Source organism: Alexandromys fortis, unplaced genomic scaffold (assembly GCF_014885135.2).
Source record: "Alexandromys fortis isolate MF-2015 unplaced genomic scaffold, M_Fortis_MF-2015_v1.1 scaffold_8_1_9099942, whole genome shotgun sequence".
NCBI classification, from domain to species: Eukaryota; Metazoa; Chordata; class Mammalia; order Rodentia; family Cricetidae; genus Alexandromys; species Alexandromys fortis.
This window is the reverse complement of record NW_026067898.1, coordinates 6,393,595-6,411,607: the sequence shown is the minus strand read 5'-3', so window position 1 is coordinate 6,411,607 and position 18,013 is coordinate 6,393,595. Positions and strand designations below refer to the sequence as shown.

Here is an 18,013-nt window from a genome sequence, read left to right as displayed (position 1 = left end):
ATTTATTTATTTATTATGTATACAATATTCTGTCTGTGTTTATGCCTGCAGGCCAGAAGAGGGCACCAGACCTCATTACAGATGGTTGTGAGCCACCATGTGGTTGCTGGGAATTGAACTCAGGACCTTTGGAAGAGCAGGCAATGCTCTTAACCACTAAGCCATCTCTCCAGCCTCCTAGTTGCCCTAATTTTAAAGTTAGGAATGAAGGCTGGTACAAGCATCCTCACTCAAAGCCCTGTTTTAGGCCCTGTCTTCTTGTGAGACTTTGTTTAACTTTAACTGTATAATCTGATTTTTTTGTAATTCTGGCTTTATTTGGAACTCTGTTTCTGATTGGTTATTCGGGTTCATATTAATAATAAAGGTTTTTTGCTGGTGTTTGTTTTGTTTTGCTTTTGAGACAGGGTTTTTCTGGGTAGTCCTGGCTGTCCTGGAACTCACTCTGTAGACCAGGGTGCCCTTGAACTCAGGTACCCACCTGTCTCTCTGCTTCCTAGGATTCAAGGCCTGTGCTAGCATTAAAGGCGTGTGCCATCACCATCTGGCTATTTATTTATTTGTATTTATTTATTTTTGTGGCACCAAACACTCCTGAAATGTTTCTTATTAAGGAGGCAGTCAGGCTTATTTGATAACATAACACCCCCCCCCATTCTCCTGCCCCCACAAATAAAGGAACGTTTGTTTTGGCTGCTGATCAAAATGTGACTGCAAAGGACGACCTGTCCCCCATCCCCTCTGGCTTTCTTAGTCGACCTGATAGCACGGTGGATCTCCAGCTGGTGACACTCGCGGCCTGGACACAAGGCAACACACGCCACCAGCTGAACTGAGATGCCAGCACCCACGCCAGTGCGCGGCGTTTACCTGTGACCGTGAGCATGGCCGTGCAGCTGACACTGCCGTACTCGTTGGAAGCTTTGCAGGTGTACTCGCCGCAGTCCACAACCTGGGTCCTCAGGATTTCCAGGCTGGAGACGTAATTCGAAGACCGAATGGAACACTTGTCACTATCGTAGATCTCTCTGCCGGCTTTGAACCACTGGAACCGGATGTTGGGGGCACCTTGGATCTCACAGGTGAATTTGGCCAGGTGACCCAGAGCCACCTCCAGGGGCTCAATTCTCCGCTTGATCACAGGGGCCGCTGTGAAGGGAAGCAGAGGCCATTAGCATGCCACCTCGTCAGGCATCCCCACATTCTTCTTGCGGACTAACTTTGGTCGCTGTCAACGAAATAAAAACAGCTGAAATTGGTGAGGCGGGTTGCGGCAGTCTAGGACACGTGACTGGAAGATGAGCGTGGTCGTGAAGGCAGAAACAAGAAAGGTCAAAAAGCAGCGGCTTGTGACAATCCCGACTGCTACTCAGCAGTGAACTGGGGAGGGAGGGTGGCTACCGAAATGAAACGTGACGCTTTGGGTGTGCATGCAATAACCACGGGGCGTGTCGCTCAAATCCACCATGCTGACTAAGAGCTGAAATTTAAGGTGAAACCACAAAACAGCAGCTGAAGTGGTGAGGTGAGACGGAAGCTAATGAACAGAAATAAACACAGGGAGACGACTAATCATGGTTATCTGGAATTTAGAGAAGAGCCTGGCGATTTCAGAACGCCTATGCACCGAGAAGGTTCTATTACTTGTTATCAAAGCACTTTCAAATGAAAACATATTTATCATTATAAAACATATGAGAATATGTTTTACTTAAGGAAATCGGTAGCAGCGTGGCTATGAAAACGCTCTGCCTAACGAGGCAGTCGGAGAGAAATGTAAGCTAATAACCATGATTGCGTCTGCACTTCTTTCCTTCCTGTTCTAAGTAGCTGGCATTCTGGAAAAGAGACAGGTCAGTGAGGCTTCAGCGGTGAAACCTAAACCATCACAACTCAGTGGGTATTAGAGCCGGATCCCTTTAATCCCCGACGTCCAACCTCTTCCTCCGACAGTGAGCTTTGCTGATGTCCTTGCTTTTCCACTGTAGTTTGAGGCCTCACAGATATACTCCCCCTCATCCTCTGCCTCTACCGTGTCGATGACCAGAGTGTAGTCGTTCTGTTCTTGTAAACGCTTGAACTTTGTGTCTGTGGACAGCAGTTTCCCCTTGAAATACCAGTTCACCTCCAGAGCATTTGATATGGAGGATGTAAAGCAGACAGTCCCGCCTTCCTCAGAAATGGCATCCACTAAGGGTTTAAGTACAGTAGGGCACTCCTCGGCTAAGGTACCATCAGTTTCTTGTGACTTTACTGTATCGGCCTTCTGGGTGCTGCTCTCTTCTGCTGGTTTCAGAGTCTCAGCCTGTGCTCCCTCATCAGCATCTCCATCTTTAAACTGACTTTCCACACTCAGACAACTGACCTTGTCTTGGGAAACGAGATACTCGGGTTCAGCCTCTGGTTCTACAATGACCTCAACTTGCTGTACCTCCGAAGAGTGGTCTGTTCCACCCTGCACACCTAGTTTGGCTTCTTCCCGAATTCTCGGATCCTCTGCTGTTAGGATGTTTATTTCTTCACATATGATGGAGCTCAAGGCATCCCTGAGCTCCGTCTTCAGGTTAGCCATCTGCGGGTCTATGTCGTCAATAGCGACGGTTAACTCCTCCGTCAGCAACTTCACTGAGGTAATAAGGTAGGTACAGAGGATGCGTTTGGGCTCCTGAGTGAGGTCTACAGCCTTGACCTCCACCTTGTCGATGCCTCTCAGCCACTCAGAGAAAAGACTGCCTTGCTCCCTGGCCACTGCAGCTTGCAAAGCCCTGCGTACCTGGGTTTTCAGGTGTAATCGCTGCTCTTCTGGAATAGCGGGAAACAAAGTTTCCTTAGCGAGCAGGTCTCTTCCCTGAACCTCCATCACTCCCTTGACTGCCTCAGGCTCTTTCTTAGGCTTAGAGGTTTGGCTGGTGGGCCCTGCCACGTCCCCTGCTTGCTCTTCCTTGAGTAGGACCTGCTTCTCCTCAAGTGCTAGCGGGAAGCTCAGGGACCTGCCTTCCTCGGAGCTCTCTGCAACACCTCGCCCTGCGCTTTCTAGGGGCTCTGCAGTCACCAGCAGGATTTCGCCGCCTTCTCTGCATGTGTGTTCGAAAGGGACTTGGGGCTCAAAGTGCACATTCGAGATGGCAACCTCAGGACCCTCTAGACTTTCCACATGGCCCTCAGCTACATCCTGACACAGGAGGAGAGCTCTTTGCTCTTTGTCCACTTCAGAGACAATCTCTTCTCCTGACTGAAGTGCTTCATCAGCCACAGAGGAAGGAAGTGAATGACCAGGAGCCGCTGGCGGAGAGCATGGGGGGATGTTTGCAGGCTCTTGGAACTGTGGAGTATCTTCTCTGGGAAGGGTTCCCTGAGGGTGGACAGTCTGCATCTGTAAAGGAGGAGGAGGCTCTCTGTCCAGCTGTGTGTGAACAGTGCCACCAACGGGAGGAAGCTCCCCAGTGCTCTCGGGAGGGTGCAGCTTCTGAGCCTCTATAGTCACCCCGGTATTGGGTTCACTGTTGTCAATGCCGTGCTCATAAGAAAGCTGCAGCTTTTCTTCTGCCGTTGTAGCAGCTTCTGGAATGGCATCCTTGACAAAAGCTGCGGCTTCCCGCTGCGAATCAAATGCCTGAACTGAAGGGCCCCTTGCGAGTGTTTCCAGAAGATCCCCAGGAACTCCCGATGTGGACTCTGTTTTGCAGGAGGCGTCTGTCACATCTGTGTCCTCCAGAAGGATAAGAAGCTCTGCGGCGCAGGTGGCCTCACCCCACACGTTCTTGGCCTTACAGACGTACAGGCCACTGTCTTCCCTCTGGGGGTCGTTAACAATGAAGGTCCCAGAGCCATCAGGATTGTGAATGATGGTGTAACACACATTGGTAAAAAGCGGCACGTTTCCTCTGAACCACAAGACGGTAGGGGCGGGTTCTCCACGCACCAGGTACTCAAAGACAGCAGGGATCCCTGGAGCACACTGGACTGGTTTTAACTCCTTGAAGAAGTAAGGAGGACAAGGCCCCTCGGACTCCTCCTGAGCTTTCTTCACTTCTGATTCCACGTCTTTGTACCGCTCCCCTTTGGGGGTTATTTTTAGATAGGCACTACACACTGTTTTCCCGTACTCATTACTGGCCATGCAGGTGTACTCTCCCGCATCCTCAAATCTGGTGAACAGAATGATCAGGCTGTGGTTATCCCCATCAAAGACAAATTTGTAGTCGGCAGAAGGGGTTAACAGCACCCCATTAAAGAACCACTGAATTTTAGGCTTAGGGCGGCCAGTGACAGTAACAGACAACTTAGCTACATCTTCCATGCTTATTTCGGCATCTGATATTTCTCTGATGAAAACTGGGGCCGTGCCTTCCTGTCTGGAGTCAAACTGAGTGGAATGAGCTGCAGGCTCAGACAAAAGTTCAAGTGTTTCATTCTCGTTATGGAAGTGAAGATCTGAACTATAGGTTGGAAATTCTTCCTTGGCAGACAGAGTACTAGCAATCTCTGTGTGGAGAAAAGTTATTATGATATTATGATAAGATTTTGCTTAACGAATAGTATCAACCAAAGAATGAGATACCAATTACCGGCCTTCTGCATTGGAATCAGACTATGGTTAATTTATCCAAAAACACATTCTTAAATTTTCTTAGCCTGCTATGGGAGCTCAAACAGCTGTAACTACTGCACCAAAGCAACTTTCTGTCCAATTCATCTGGTAGGGTTTACAAATGTGAAGTTTGAAGAAATACCAGATAAATATTTATAAATCATAAATCCAGGATTATTTACATCAACTTCTAAAAAATGCATAGAACTGTTATGTACAGTTTTCTTGAGTCTAATGATTGATTGTTTTCAAAGAAAAAAATATGTTTTAGTTAGTACTTCTAACTGTATATCAACAGCAACAGTAACAAAAGTGGGGACCTACATCAGTAATCCTAGCACTTGGAAGGATGAGGCAGAAGGATTTCCAGTTCAAGGTCAGCTTGAGGTCTTTCCTGTATCAGACTACAGGAAAGGTTTGCTTCCAACTCCTGAAGGAGCCACTGTTGTCTATTACTAGAAAATTGGGCCTCCCTCATTCAAGTGACTAGTCAAAGTACTTTAAGAAATGCTTTAAAATAAGACATTAGTTAAGGAAACAGAGAAAGCAGAAATAAGAGACGATGATGCCAGTATTAAAATGTTGGTGATAATTTATTGTGTAAGTCAGTTGCACAGCATTATTGAAGCAACACACAAAATTCTGTCAACACTATCACAACCAAGTGAGAGACATGTAGTCTAACGAAAGGAAGCTGATTCTTAATTCAGTTTTCTGAGGAAGTAGGGCTGCCCTGTTACTCATAGGTTTATTGCCTAAATGAAAGGTAGTTTAGCCGTGCTATTAAACCACTTCCCTCTCGCTCCACATTGGTGTCTTAATTTCTTACTGGTTTAGACTTTCAGAATGGGAAGGCAGGCCTTAGGTCTGCAGGCTGTAAAATACTAGTAAAACTTGTCTGCAGCACGTGGGATATTTACGAAGCTACTTGGGAGTGTCCCCGAGAAACCACTGATTGACTGCATACACTTACAAGACCAAAGGTGGCCACTTAGCTTTGGGTCTGCGCTGGGTGCGTTAGCCTCCCCTTCTCTTATTTCCCCCAAAATGACCGCAAATAGAATGGACGGGATATAGTTAAAGTGCCCTGAATTGATAATATGTTAAAAACATGCTCGCTCGCGCGCGCTCTCTCTCTCTCTCTCTCTCTCTCTCTCTCTCTCTCTCTCTCTCTCTCTCTCTCTCTCATATTACTATGGTAGGCTTTAAAACTGGGTGTCATGGAGTCAGAAAGTTCTGACTACCGTGAGTGTGGGGGAAACTTACTTTCTTCTCTCAGCTATTGTTATTCAACACATCTTTGAGTTCAACGCGTCTCAGACTAGTGGAATCACCATGAGAAAATCTAGTAAAGCTTTCCTTTTGTGAATGTGTGTGTGTACTTAAAAATCAGCAAACAGGAAAGCGTTTTCTGCCTCTATTTTCACCACTCTTCTGGGTTTTGAATGTGATTGTGTTTATAATATGTGGTAAGTGTGCTTGTCATGTTGGCTATGACAGATACAGTACAGGACTAAACGTAGAAAAGACTCCTAAGTGCCCTTGCTACAGAACTAGCTTTACCAGAGGCAGCTTGACAGTGGTGTGGTCTATTATATCTAACTTCTTATCAAAAGGCATTTTGTACTCTCTGCTAGAAGCAAAAATCATTGCTCCACACTTGTTTATCACTGGATGATGGTCACTCAAAACAAAGACATTTAAAAAACAATTGGAGGAGACAATCAGCTCTCCCCATTTCCTACACATGCTTTTAATCTTCTGGTTTGGAGGCTGAAAAGTGATTTCCGTTGCAAAAACAACATCAACGGATGAAAGGAACAATAAATATGGTAGCTCTAAGAATTCTTATGGAAATTAAATCTGAAATAAATGTTGTATGTTTGATAACCAATATCAATATGGCTAATACAATCATGGACCTTAAATACTGCATACTCATTCTCTCAACTGTTTTCTCATCTGCTACAAACTGGAACTCGCTGCGTTAGTTTTGTAGCTGTCACCACCAGGCGACAAAGAAGCTTGCTGTTGTCTTATACGCAAAGATTAAGGTCTACATTGGTTTACAGCCACAATGTTAAAACAATTATCAATTAGTAAAATTGAAGAATAAAATTAAAATTCACTGTATAAACATAAATATCCTACTGTAATTTGAATGTTTATTAATATATAGTTAGTTTTAAAGATTAAAATTTTATAAAAATAATAAGAAAACTTACTCTACTGCCATATATGTGTGTGTGTGTGTGTATATATCCTTTAACAAAAATTACCATAGTGTCTCTCTATTAGAGATCCTGACATTGACATATAGTTAAAAATTCATATGTAGATGAAATGTTAATACCCCCAGGTTGATGATAGATCAATGCTGCACTTGCACTTGATGCTCAAAATGAGAAAATAAAATATTTTCAAATGTGGGAAGACCTTTATCTGTATGTCTTGCCTGCAAGTGTTTAAAAAAAAAAATCTGCAGAGACTTTGACCCCTTCAAAACCAGTGCAAACACTCAAGATAAATAGTAATGATGAAGATTATCTCTTCAAAGCAAAACTCATTATCAAGATCGCAACACAGATTATGAAGTTGGCTACCATTTGAACAAAGCTGGCTTGTTTCTTGCTTTGCCATCATGCATCTGAGTACATCAACACAGGTTTGTCTGACGGTGGAGAGGCTTTAGCGTTCAAAACTGACTTCGGGTCAGGGGGTGTTTTCTCTTACCAGCTCCTCTATGTGCTCACCCGGTACGGTCACCTTCCCCTCTGCTGTGCGCCTGCCGGTGACCTGCTCAAAGAGAATTCTCCGACACCCTGTGGAGGAGCGGTCGCGGAAAAGGAGAAACACAGTTGGGTAGCCACAGAGGTGTTTAATTGTGCCGGATGGAACACACAGTGTAACGGACACAGCGATGGTTTCTGCATTCAGACCACAGAATATTTACATGCACTATCAAGATGAGATTTCTGCACAGAAAAGACCACATTTCCAGGGGGCTTCGGGGGGTCACGATCCAAATATAAAGGTTACATCTGGAAGGTTGCTAATCCATAGATACAGTGCCTGAGGCCCCCAGAAATCCCACTTTAAGAAAGGGTGAGGACGGCCGAGCTCCTAGCCTCTCCTGAATTGTTCCTAGCTACACAGCTATACTCTCCCCCATCACTTTTCAGTAAGCCTGTTATGAACAGATGGTGGAACCCTATGCCGCTTTCCTCAGCACTGAACCTTGATCCTTGGACCAATTTTCCATCCTTGTACCAAGACACTGTGGGTCTCGGAGAACCACGAACTAAACACTGGAAATACGCCGCTGTCCCTAAAGGAGCGTGACAATCCGAGACACCTTTGATAAACCTAGGAGGGCCCTCTACCACCTGGAATTCAAAAAAACTGTCTGCGTATTTGTTCCTTAAGAGTAATTCCTCCTTCTGACTGCTTAAAGTCACTTTGCTTGTCCTTGGGGCCACCGCGGAGACTGGTAAACCAGAAACAGAGTCTCCCATGGTGAGGAAGCCCCGGCATATGGCTTCTCCTGCGCTGTTCAGAGCTCTGCACCTGTATGTCGCACTGTCTGAAGGGCTGACGTCTCTGATTTTAAGGCTATGGCTGCCTTTCTCCTCACTGATGACGTACTTCATGCCATCCGGCTCAATGCACATGTACTCCTTATACCATCTGACTTCTGGCGTAGGGATGCCGATGACGGAACATTTGAACACGGCATCGGAGTTTTCTGGAATCTTAAAATCACAGATGGGTGTTATAAACCGAGGAGGCATTTCAAAGGCTTCTAAATCAATGTTAAAATCGGTGCTTTCTTCCCCTCGGGACGTCAGACTGGGATCTACTAGATGCCGTGGAAGGATATCTAAACTCACAATCATGCTCTTATGGTCAGGAGTAAATTCAGGGACCGTGACGATCTTCACCTGCTTCTCAAATTCCGTCACATCTTTCTCACTTAATTCCACCTCCAGGACAATCTCTTGAGGGGACGGTGTCCTTGAGGAGCTGGCGTTTTCCAAGTCAAACTCCATGACGTGTTGGTGCATTACCGGTGGTGGGAGAGCCACAGCCCTTTCCTCTTGGGGTATTACGTCTACATTCGCAAAGCTTTTCGCCTCCCCGATGATGTTGACCGCATGGCACATGTACTCTCCCCCATCTCCTTTTCGAACGTTAGAGATTTCTAAAGACCACACATTGCCCACCCTTTCCATCTTGATTCTGTCATCCGGCTCCAGCAAAGATTTATTTCTATACCATTTCACACCGGGGGCCGGGAGACCCTCAACTTCAACGATGAAGCCTAAAGTTGTATTTTCATAGATCTTCCTTCTGCTTAGCGGTTCGATAAAAGATGGAGGTGTTTCATTGTCTTTGGGTTCAATGGCTTCACTAGGTGTGCCGAATGAATCTGAACGCCATATTTCGGAAGAGGAAATCCTCTCTTCTGTAGGCGTATGGAAATGTTCGTTTGGTGTGCTGTCTTCCCTCTCTATCTTTGACAGGTTCGTGCTTACGTTTCTACTATGGTTTGGTCCTCTAGTAGGAATAAAATCTCTCTCTAGTCTCTCTCCTGGAGGAGTGGAGTATCTCTCTAGAGCCTCCCCTGGGGGAGTGGAGAATCTCTCCAGAGCCTCCCCTGGGGGAGTAGAGTACCTCTCTAGAGCCTCCCCTGGGGGAGTGGAATATCTCTCCAGGGCCTCCCCTGGGGGAGTAGAGTACCTCTCTAGAGCCTCCCCTGATGGTGTGGAATATCTTTCTGGTATTTCACCTTCAGAAGGTGTGGAGCACCTTTCGCCATTTTCCTCTAAAGCAGTGGAATCTCTCTCCAGGGGCTCACCTCTTGTATTTGCTAAGGATTGCTCAGTTACCCCTGAAGGTTTAAAATATAAATCGGGAGACTTTGGAGACTCCAGGTGCTCCACAGATGACGGCGGGCTATAGAACTGATCTAACTCAGGCAGCTCCTCACTGCTTGTACTTCCCACATCAATAGAAACATCAGACTCGGGAGAATAGGGCCGTCCTAGGGATTCCTGTTGCTGGTTGTAATATTCATACACAGTGCTAAAAGTTACTTCTTCAACCTCCATGGAGGTGACCGACGCACTCTGGACAAGTTCTGCCTTGTGCTTGGTGTCTCTAACCTCCGGCACCTCATACTTTCCCGCAGCAAGTAAGTACTGTGTTAGGGAGCTCTCAGACGCCCCCTCTTCAGTTGTTTGGGCCTCCTCCAATCTAGGAAGATGTTCAGGAAAACAAGTTTCTACCTTTTCTCCTTCCACGGTAGAGAAAGAGCTTTCGTTCTGAACATGAACTTCATGATAGGCTTCTCCTGAGGCCTCAGTTGTTTCCTTTCTCTGCTCATTTAGGTCCTGCTCTTCTCCAGTCATTAAGAACGGCAAGCACTGACTGAGAGAGAGCTGTCTGTGAGGCTCGGCTGCCCCCTGACCGTCCCCTCGGGGGTCTTCCAGAGTTCTGTTGTATCCCTGAGCCACACCACATGCTGGTCCCGAGGTGAAGCTTTCTTCCATCTCAGGAACCTCCAAATGTTCCTCCTCACTCGCTGCCCTTTTCAACTGAGAAATGAAATTAAGTTCATCTCCTAGAGAACCATTTTTCTCAGAAATGTTAGCTTCTCCTGTATCAGCCGGTGAAGTCTGAAATAAAGACCACGATTCACCATGCACCGTTTCAGAAAAAGACTTAAGCGAGTGATCGGTTTTTGAAACTGCAGGGTTAGGTTCCTGTTCATATTGAAAGCTTTGGCAGATGGGAGTTTCTTCTTTGGGGTGTGCTTCCTGTTTGTTCTCAGTTTCTTGCTCCTGGAATACCTTGCCTGGATCTTCTACATGAGAATACATTTGCTTTAGATCAAAGACAATGTCTTCAGGACTAACCATTTCTGATGTATGCTGTTGAGTTCTTAAAGAGCTTTTATCTTGACCATTGGCCAGGTCTTGGAATTTTATGCCTGCACTGTCTATCTGTGAGTGAAACTGCCTGAGGTCAAATGTAACAGGTGCTTCGAGCTCACCCTTCTCTGAAGCTATGACTTGATTTAAAGGGTGTTTTTCCTCCTGCTGTTCCCTCGCTTCTATTTCAAATTCCTCGGGAGCTTGACGGGAAAGCTGCTTCAAATCCATGACAATGTTAGCTGAATCTGCTTCTGTGTGTGAAGACATTTCCTCTGCCCGATGCATATTTACTCTCAGATTGCCTGAGCCTGATTCTCTTTGCTGTACAGAAACCTCGAGATCATCCAGCTTCTTCTGTGGGGCAGTAACAAAAGATTTCTTGGTTCGCCTTTTTTCTAGAACTCCCTTTTCTGCACGCTGTAGCTTTTCGAATGCGATGATCTTATGCCTCACCTTCTTCCCTGGGTAGTACCTCTCTCCTCCAAGGGCTTCTTCGTAGGTAGTGACAGGTGAAGCTTCCATATCCTCAAGAGCATCAGAGGTTCTCTTAGCATGGATATTCAACACATAATCGCTTTGCGAATGCCCTTGCGTAGTTCCCCATTCTGGTCCACAATTTCCAAAGTCATCTCCGACTTCTTTTCTAATGCTAGCTTTGCCGACATCATCAACAAATGGATAAACAGCATCCTCCGCTCTCTGTGGCTGAGAGGTTTCACTCACATGCGCCACATCTAGGTATTGGAGCAATTCTGCCCTGTGAGGTTTATCCATGCCTGTGGGTCTAGAGGTGCCCTGCGTAGATTGGAATAGCTTCTCACTGGAAGTGGTACAGTATACTTCGTTTCTCTTGTCCACCTGCCCAACTGTCTCAAGGCTTTGAAAATACTCCCTGACAGTATATTCCTTTACATTTGGTTGGGGGGCAAAAGGACCAACTGGATTATCATAAAAATGTGTCCTTACAGATTCCTCCTGAACTTGGGCTTGCTGAGATTTAGAATACTGTGCAAAGGTCCCACTGATACTTTCCAATTGGCTATATTCCCTGTAAGTGATGGGTTCTACGGTTAAATCTAAAATGCTCTCAGCTATGCCTGAATCATTTTCAGCCACACATTCATATCTTCCAGAATCTTCTGAATTGACATCATTGACATACAACCTATGGTTATAATTAACCTTTTCGACCTCAAACTTTTGGTTCTGCTTTATAAGAACACCATTATGAAACCACATGACTACAGGCTGGGGCTCCCCTGATATTAAGCACTCAAGCATTATAGAATCGCCTTCCCTACAGCTGGCATTCTTGGGCATTTCCTGTAACATTTTGGGTGGCTCGTTAGTAATATCAGAGGAGAAGATAAACTTGTGTTTTGGCGACTGGCTGATTTGATCTCGAGGTATTGCTTCAGGTTCCAATTCAAATAGCTCCCTGTTTTCTTGGTCCTGTTCTGGGGTTGGGGTGGCTGAAGTTATCTGAATCTCTACAGGGAAGGAGAGCGTCTCTGTGTCTGCAGAGGGGAGCCCCGGGGGTTGAGTTTTTGACATATAAAGATGTCCTTGGCCCTCTTGACTGAAAGATGCATGGGTACTTCTTGCCTGGTCAAACGCCAATGCCAGCTCCTCCTCTTCATCTGTGTAGTCAGGCCACGCTGGGACCTTATGAGGCTGGGACTCGGACTTCGGCTTTGCCCGCACGCTAAGCACGCCTGTCGCTTTTACTGTTCCGTACTGGTTAAACAGCACGCAGGTAACCGAGCCTCCGTGTTGTGGCTGAACAGAAGGGAAGGTTAACGTTGAGTAGTTCTCGAACGTATGAGTGGTGAAGCCTTGACTCCGAGGTATTGGCACCTCATTGATGTACCACGTCACTATGGGCTGAGGGTACCCTTGAAAATGACATACAAATTTACAGCTATCCCCCTCGTAGACTTCTTGAGATTCGATATCCTGAAGAAATGAAGGTGGGCAGCGTGGTGGATGCCTTTGAAAGTAATTTTCCAAAGCACTTGTTCTCTCCTCCTGCTCAGTTTTGAATTCTTCCACGTTTGTGGGGGACCACTGTCCTTCTCTCCAGTCCTTCGGTGTTCCTCCATCACCATCTACAACTTCGGTTTCTTTAACAGCTACAGGTGTAGCCAAAGACTCGCTGGAATATGGCGCGAGAACTCCAGGCACCCTTTCGGGAGCCTCACCTCTCCCCTCGTCCTCATATTCGTCGATTTCCTGATCAGGGATGACTGTTGACGCTCTGATTACAGCGCTGTTGGTGGCCTCTTCAAATCGACCCCTCGCTTGTGGGTTTTCACTTACGAGGCCATACTCGTCAGAACAGCCTTTTGGTAGGCTTTCTTCTAGAAACGTCTCTTGGCTCAGGTAACTTTCAGTCTGGAGAATGTCTTCATCACCAGTCGCTTGGACACTTGGAGGGGGCTCTCTATTTTGGTGTATTTGATTAGGAAGGGAGTATGGATTTGGGGTGATTCTCTCAGCTGAGTTATCAACCCTACCCCTGTCTTCAACAAACTCACACACCAATCTCCTCTTCACTTCCTCTCTAGCGAATGGAGAGTCCCTAACAACATCCTCATCTCTCGCGGCCTTTAAGTTTATTTCAGATGATGAATCTAAAAGAGATAATTTCTTTTTCTCTAAGAAGATTTTTCTAGCCTCTCGCAAACGCTGCAACTTGACTTTGGTCTCCTCATCAAGGAAACTTTCGCCTATGTTAAGCCAACCTCCGACATCCGATTTACTCTCTGACCACTCCTCATCAGACACATAGTCTGCTTTCCTGCCAGGGCTCACTGCCTTAAAGTGGATGGTTCTCATCATTCCCTTTTGTTCCACCGCTTGTTTTTTGTTAAAAGGAGAGCCAGTAAACCTCAGGTCAACCTTGATCCTGTCTTCTCTCCTCTCACCTAGAGCCCCCGCGTCTTCCCAGCTCTGCTCTGCCCTTTTCAGAAATTCTAAGTACCGCCCATCCTGCCCTTTCTGGATAACGTGCAGCGACGCACTGGTCTCAGCGAACCCCTCACTGTTAACCGCCAACAGCCTGTAACTCCCAGAATCTCGGCCTTGGACCCTCTTCACTTCTAAGCTGGAAGAATGTTGGTGGACATGATTCTCAGTGCTTATAACCCGACGGAGACCTGTGGGGATGGGTCTGTTATTATGAAACCAAGTCATTTCTGGAGTTGGACAGGCAATCAGTCTGCATGTAAAAACAACAGGTTCGCCCTCTACAACATATTGAAATGCAAGTTTCTGAGTAAAAGTAGGCTTGAAGCATTCGGGCCAGGAGCTGGTGGACGACATTCTGCTTGCGTATCTCCTTGCCGTCAGGGAGTGGTGCTCCACGTCTTCAGAGTCGGAGAAGGCACTGCGCATGTCTCCGGCAGGTTCAGCTTCTCCATCAGAGAGTTCTTCTGCAAGGAAAATGAAATTACAAAGCATTTTACTATTTTCCACAGCACTTGGAAAAGTTGAAAATAAATGAAATTGCAAAATCGGAAATGAAATAAAGTGCATGCTACAGAGTCTCACAAATCCATAAAATTTCACTCACCATATTTGTTCGAATAAACGCAACACCATGCTCTGTTTAAAAGATTCTGACACGAAAACCGTTCGTTGTCGGGTCTGCTTTCTTCAGACTGCTGAAATTTCTTCTTGAACAAGCAAAAGTGCATTTCAAAATAACGGATTCCTCTGTGCATTTGCTTTGAGAGCAGGACAACTTTGCTGCTTTGATGGCTAAGAGGAAAGTCTTACCTGACTTGCAGAGAGTAGAATAAACGCCCTTTCTGATCCGTTTGATTGTAGATTTAAATAATTAGATTTTTGAGAATTAACTATTTGAAAAATATATAGAGCTATAATCGTAAATAGATGGAATAAAATGAGAAGGCGTTTATTCGAACTAATACAGCTATAGAGTCATGACATTATGCAAAATAAAGCAGGCAAGGGTCACATGAGAGAGCTATCTGCAAGCCAGTATAAGAGACATATCAATGTTAAAGTGATCCGTGTGCATGAGGTGTAAACCAGAAATGGAATGTAAGGCTTCCACACATCCTAAACGGGGGAGCATTTCAATTACGATTCATTCATGACACCGCATTCTGAAGACGATCGGTTAACGCCCACTGTTCAATTCATTTCACCATGGTTTGGAAAACAAACTTCTACTTCATGATTTCATGCATTAAATGACAAATGTTCATAATACACGCTTTTCAAGACGGCTGAAAACATGAGACCGAACGTGGCTGGTAAAGTTCCCATACAAGATTTACAATAACCATCCAACAAATTGCTGTGAAACACACATAACCATCGGCATACTAAACCAGGCATGCGACATAGTAATATATACTCCAAGAGATATATTTGTACAGCTATGCCATATCCTCAATAATACTAAGAGGAAGAAAGTAGGCCAAGGATTTCACTAATGTTCCAGAATTTCTACTTAAATCTCACGTTCATCGTAACCTTACCTTTCATCTCCATTTCAATGTGCTGATCAATCCTCTCATGCGAAATGGATTCAGGGGCTAAAATGAAAAAAACAACAACAGAAATTTTGGTGAGTGATTGCATACGGTTTCTGGCTCAGTTCATGATTCATGTGATAAAGGCTGCCCTTCTAGTATAAAAAGAGAAAATGCACTCACTCCGCCAGAGTATCCATGCCAAATGAATGGATGAGCTGCTGTATCAGAGTTGACAGAGCAGGGTCCCAATCCCCCATGCCTTTACATGCACTCGGGAAAGTAACGCGAAAGCTAAAGGAATATTCTCTCGTAATGTCCTACTGACTACATGCTTGATAAGAGACGAAACCACATTTATTAGGAACATACACTTGCTTGTTGGCCACTTTCAGGTTTTTTTTTTTTTTCAGAACAAACCATTTTTTTTACTAGTAAACAGTTCCTTGATTTGAACCACCACTGAAACTTGAAACTACACAGAGTCCAATTACACATCAGCCAGTGACCAAAGACTCCTCGACTCTGAATGGCTTTTACTATACAAGGAGCAGGTACAGCTTTGGGCATAAGGCAGGGCTTCTGGTCTCTGGGACAGCTTCTGGGACAAGGCTGATAGCTTGGGACGCATGCTTCCCAACTTATGTAGCATTGTGACATCGGCTGTGAGGGCTCTTTTTTTTTTTTTCATTTTTTTGTGATCTTTGGCATGATATAAAAGACAAACCAACGATTTCGTCAATGATTTCTTTAACTTCATAGGTTTAGATTGTGACTCTCCAAGTATTATACTTTTAGTGTCTGAGCAAAGAGCAACCTTTGTAACTACCCTGCCTCGTGACTCACTTGCTAGTTAAGGATGAAGTTAGGGCGGGCATACACTAGATGTGTTTGGAAAAATACAACTCATGCTGAATGTCAAGGAGGTGGACTGTCATTAAGATGGGAAGGAATGCAGCATGTCAGGCTCAAAAGTAGCATCTGCTGCATCTATTTTAGCATGCACTTAAGACCATATTCAAACAAACTAACAAGCCGGTTACATTTCTATTTGATCTTGGTGGGCAGCCATGTAGATTATATGAATGTATTAGATCAGAACAAAAGAGGCACATACAAATACTGGCTTTATGTTAAATAATCATATGCTTGTGCTCAACCCTTCATTCTTTGAACACCTAAGAGCATCTTATCTTTAATACTTTTATAACACAAGAAACGCTGTCTGGGTTTCAAAATGTTCTCTTGCTTTTAAGAACATAATCATTTGGAACTGAGCATAGAAGAATTCCCGGGGCAAAAGCATGCAGGTCAATCCACTCTATCAAGGAGACACTTAGCATTGGACTTTTAGGAAATGATCTGAAAGATCCAGACTTCTCCTACTTCTGTAGCACAGCTCACAGCGTGGCAAAACGGTCACCGCTGTCACCTACACGCTCACAGATTCTGCACACTGCTAGCCAAAAAACCTACAGTGACACCAAGAGCCAGAGTTCTGGACGGAGCTATTCAGAGCTATTCATTCACTTAGATGGATCTACTGTGTGTTCATGGAGACAGATCCAGAGATTGCCATGGAAGAAAACAGCTCCAGAAGAGAATCTTGGTGAGAGGGACCGCAGATGACTTAGGTGAATGAATGAGGCTGATTCTCTGAGCTGGCAGGAAGGACAACTACAATTCAGTGCAGAGACAGCTGTACACAAGACAAAACTTGACTACCCCTTTGCCATCTCTATAGCCATTTGACGAGGATCAGAGAGGAATGGCGGCTACTCCTTCCCACAACCCCCAGGGAAGCTTGACTTCTATGCACTGACCCCTTTCTATGTGACCCAGTAGGTCCTTTGCCTAGAGTTACATAACACAAGCTCTGGGCATTTCAAATACGATGTTCTAATTGTATTTTTGCCTAAAAGGCAAGGTTACGAAGGGGAAAAATTTATGCTTTTCCCAGACAAATTTTTCTTTGCTCTTTCAGACACAATAGAGACTTGAGCACAATAATAGCTAAAATAATGACATTGCTGTGAGGAAAGCGCTATCATTTCAAGAGACTCTAAGGCTGTAAAAACAGTATCATTTAGAGAAAAATTATCTACAGACCATTAATTGTAGTCCAAATAGGACCTTATTATTTTCAATATCCAATTTTCTATTTTCAGGGATTATTCTCTAAACCTGGAACCTCTGGGCCTGAAAAGAAATGACCATGGCTGCTGCACGGTAAACTCATTTATCAGTAATGATAATTGGCTGGACTCTTGCTATGGAATCAATTAAAGTGAAATTCAGCTTAGCGTCAGCGACAATGATAATTACCCAAGGAGTACCAGACAACTACAATAGTTTAGACTTCTCTGGTGTATTTTGAAGGTTTGTTTCTGATAAATATTAGTAGACTCACTTATGAAATGACTGGACTTTCTGATCCTGGACTTCAAACTGAATCTGGACCGGGGAGTTCAATTCTCCTACAAGTTTGGCCTATGACATAGTCTACTTCCATCAAGTGTTTATGGGTAAGCTGCTAGAGGGGGGTTAAGGGACAGATTCATCGGCTCTCTTTGGTTGCATAGAAGGTTTTAGAAAGTGATGAACATGAAACGAAGCAAGTGGTACAGAGCTGAATGTCAGGTGGCCGCCTTCCATGCCTAGCACTGCTGAGCCTGTCTCTCCGTGATCACCATGCACAATACAGTCCTCGGTCTACCAGTTAAACACTGTCTACGGCCAATGTTTCCAGTCTGCGGTTGCTTCGCTCGGATGCCTCTATCATCACCCCCGACAGAAGATTCACTCTTAGGACACAGAGAAACTGAGCAGTGTCGCCTAGTTTTACAGTAAAGTCCTGCAGAGGCAGGAGAATGTCCTCCCACCCCGTAACTCTTCAGCAGATCTGTTTGATAGCTCAGAACTTCCTGCACTTCGTGATGGGGGGGTGTAGCATGGCGCAACCTGTCTCCGAAACAGACGCA

General features: G+C 45.1%; 1 protein-coding gene across 3 annotated transcripts in view; it reads right to left on the bottom strand.

Moving 5' to 3' along the window:
- Positions 1 to 18,013, bottom strand: part of Ttn (titin) — a 266,701-nt gene that overhangs the window by 203,453 nt on the left and 45,235 nt on the right. For 2 of the 3 annotated variants that reach the window (XM_050120983.1, XM_050120974.1), the window contains exons 44-45: positions 15,039 to 15,095; positions 871 to 1,149 (exon numbers count right to left, since the gene is read on the bottom strand). In XM_050120983.1, coding sequence (XP_049976940.1) covers positions 871 to 1,149; positions 15,039 to 15,095 — 336 coding nt within the window. Of the gene's footprint in view, positions 1 to 870; positions 1,150 to 1,938; positions 4,486 to 15,038; positions 15,096 to 18,013 lie in introns of all 3 variants that reach the window. The other variant, XM_050120992.1, reaches the window with a different exon arrangement.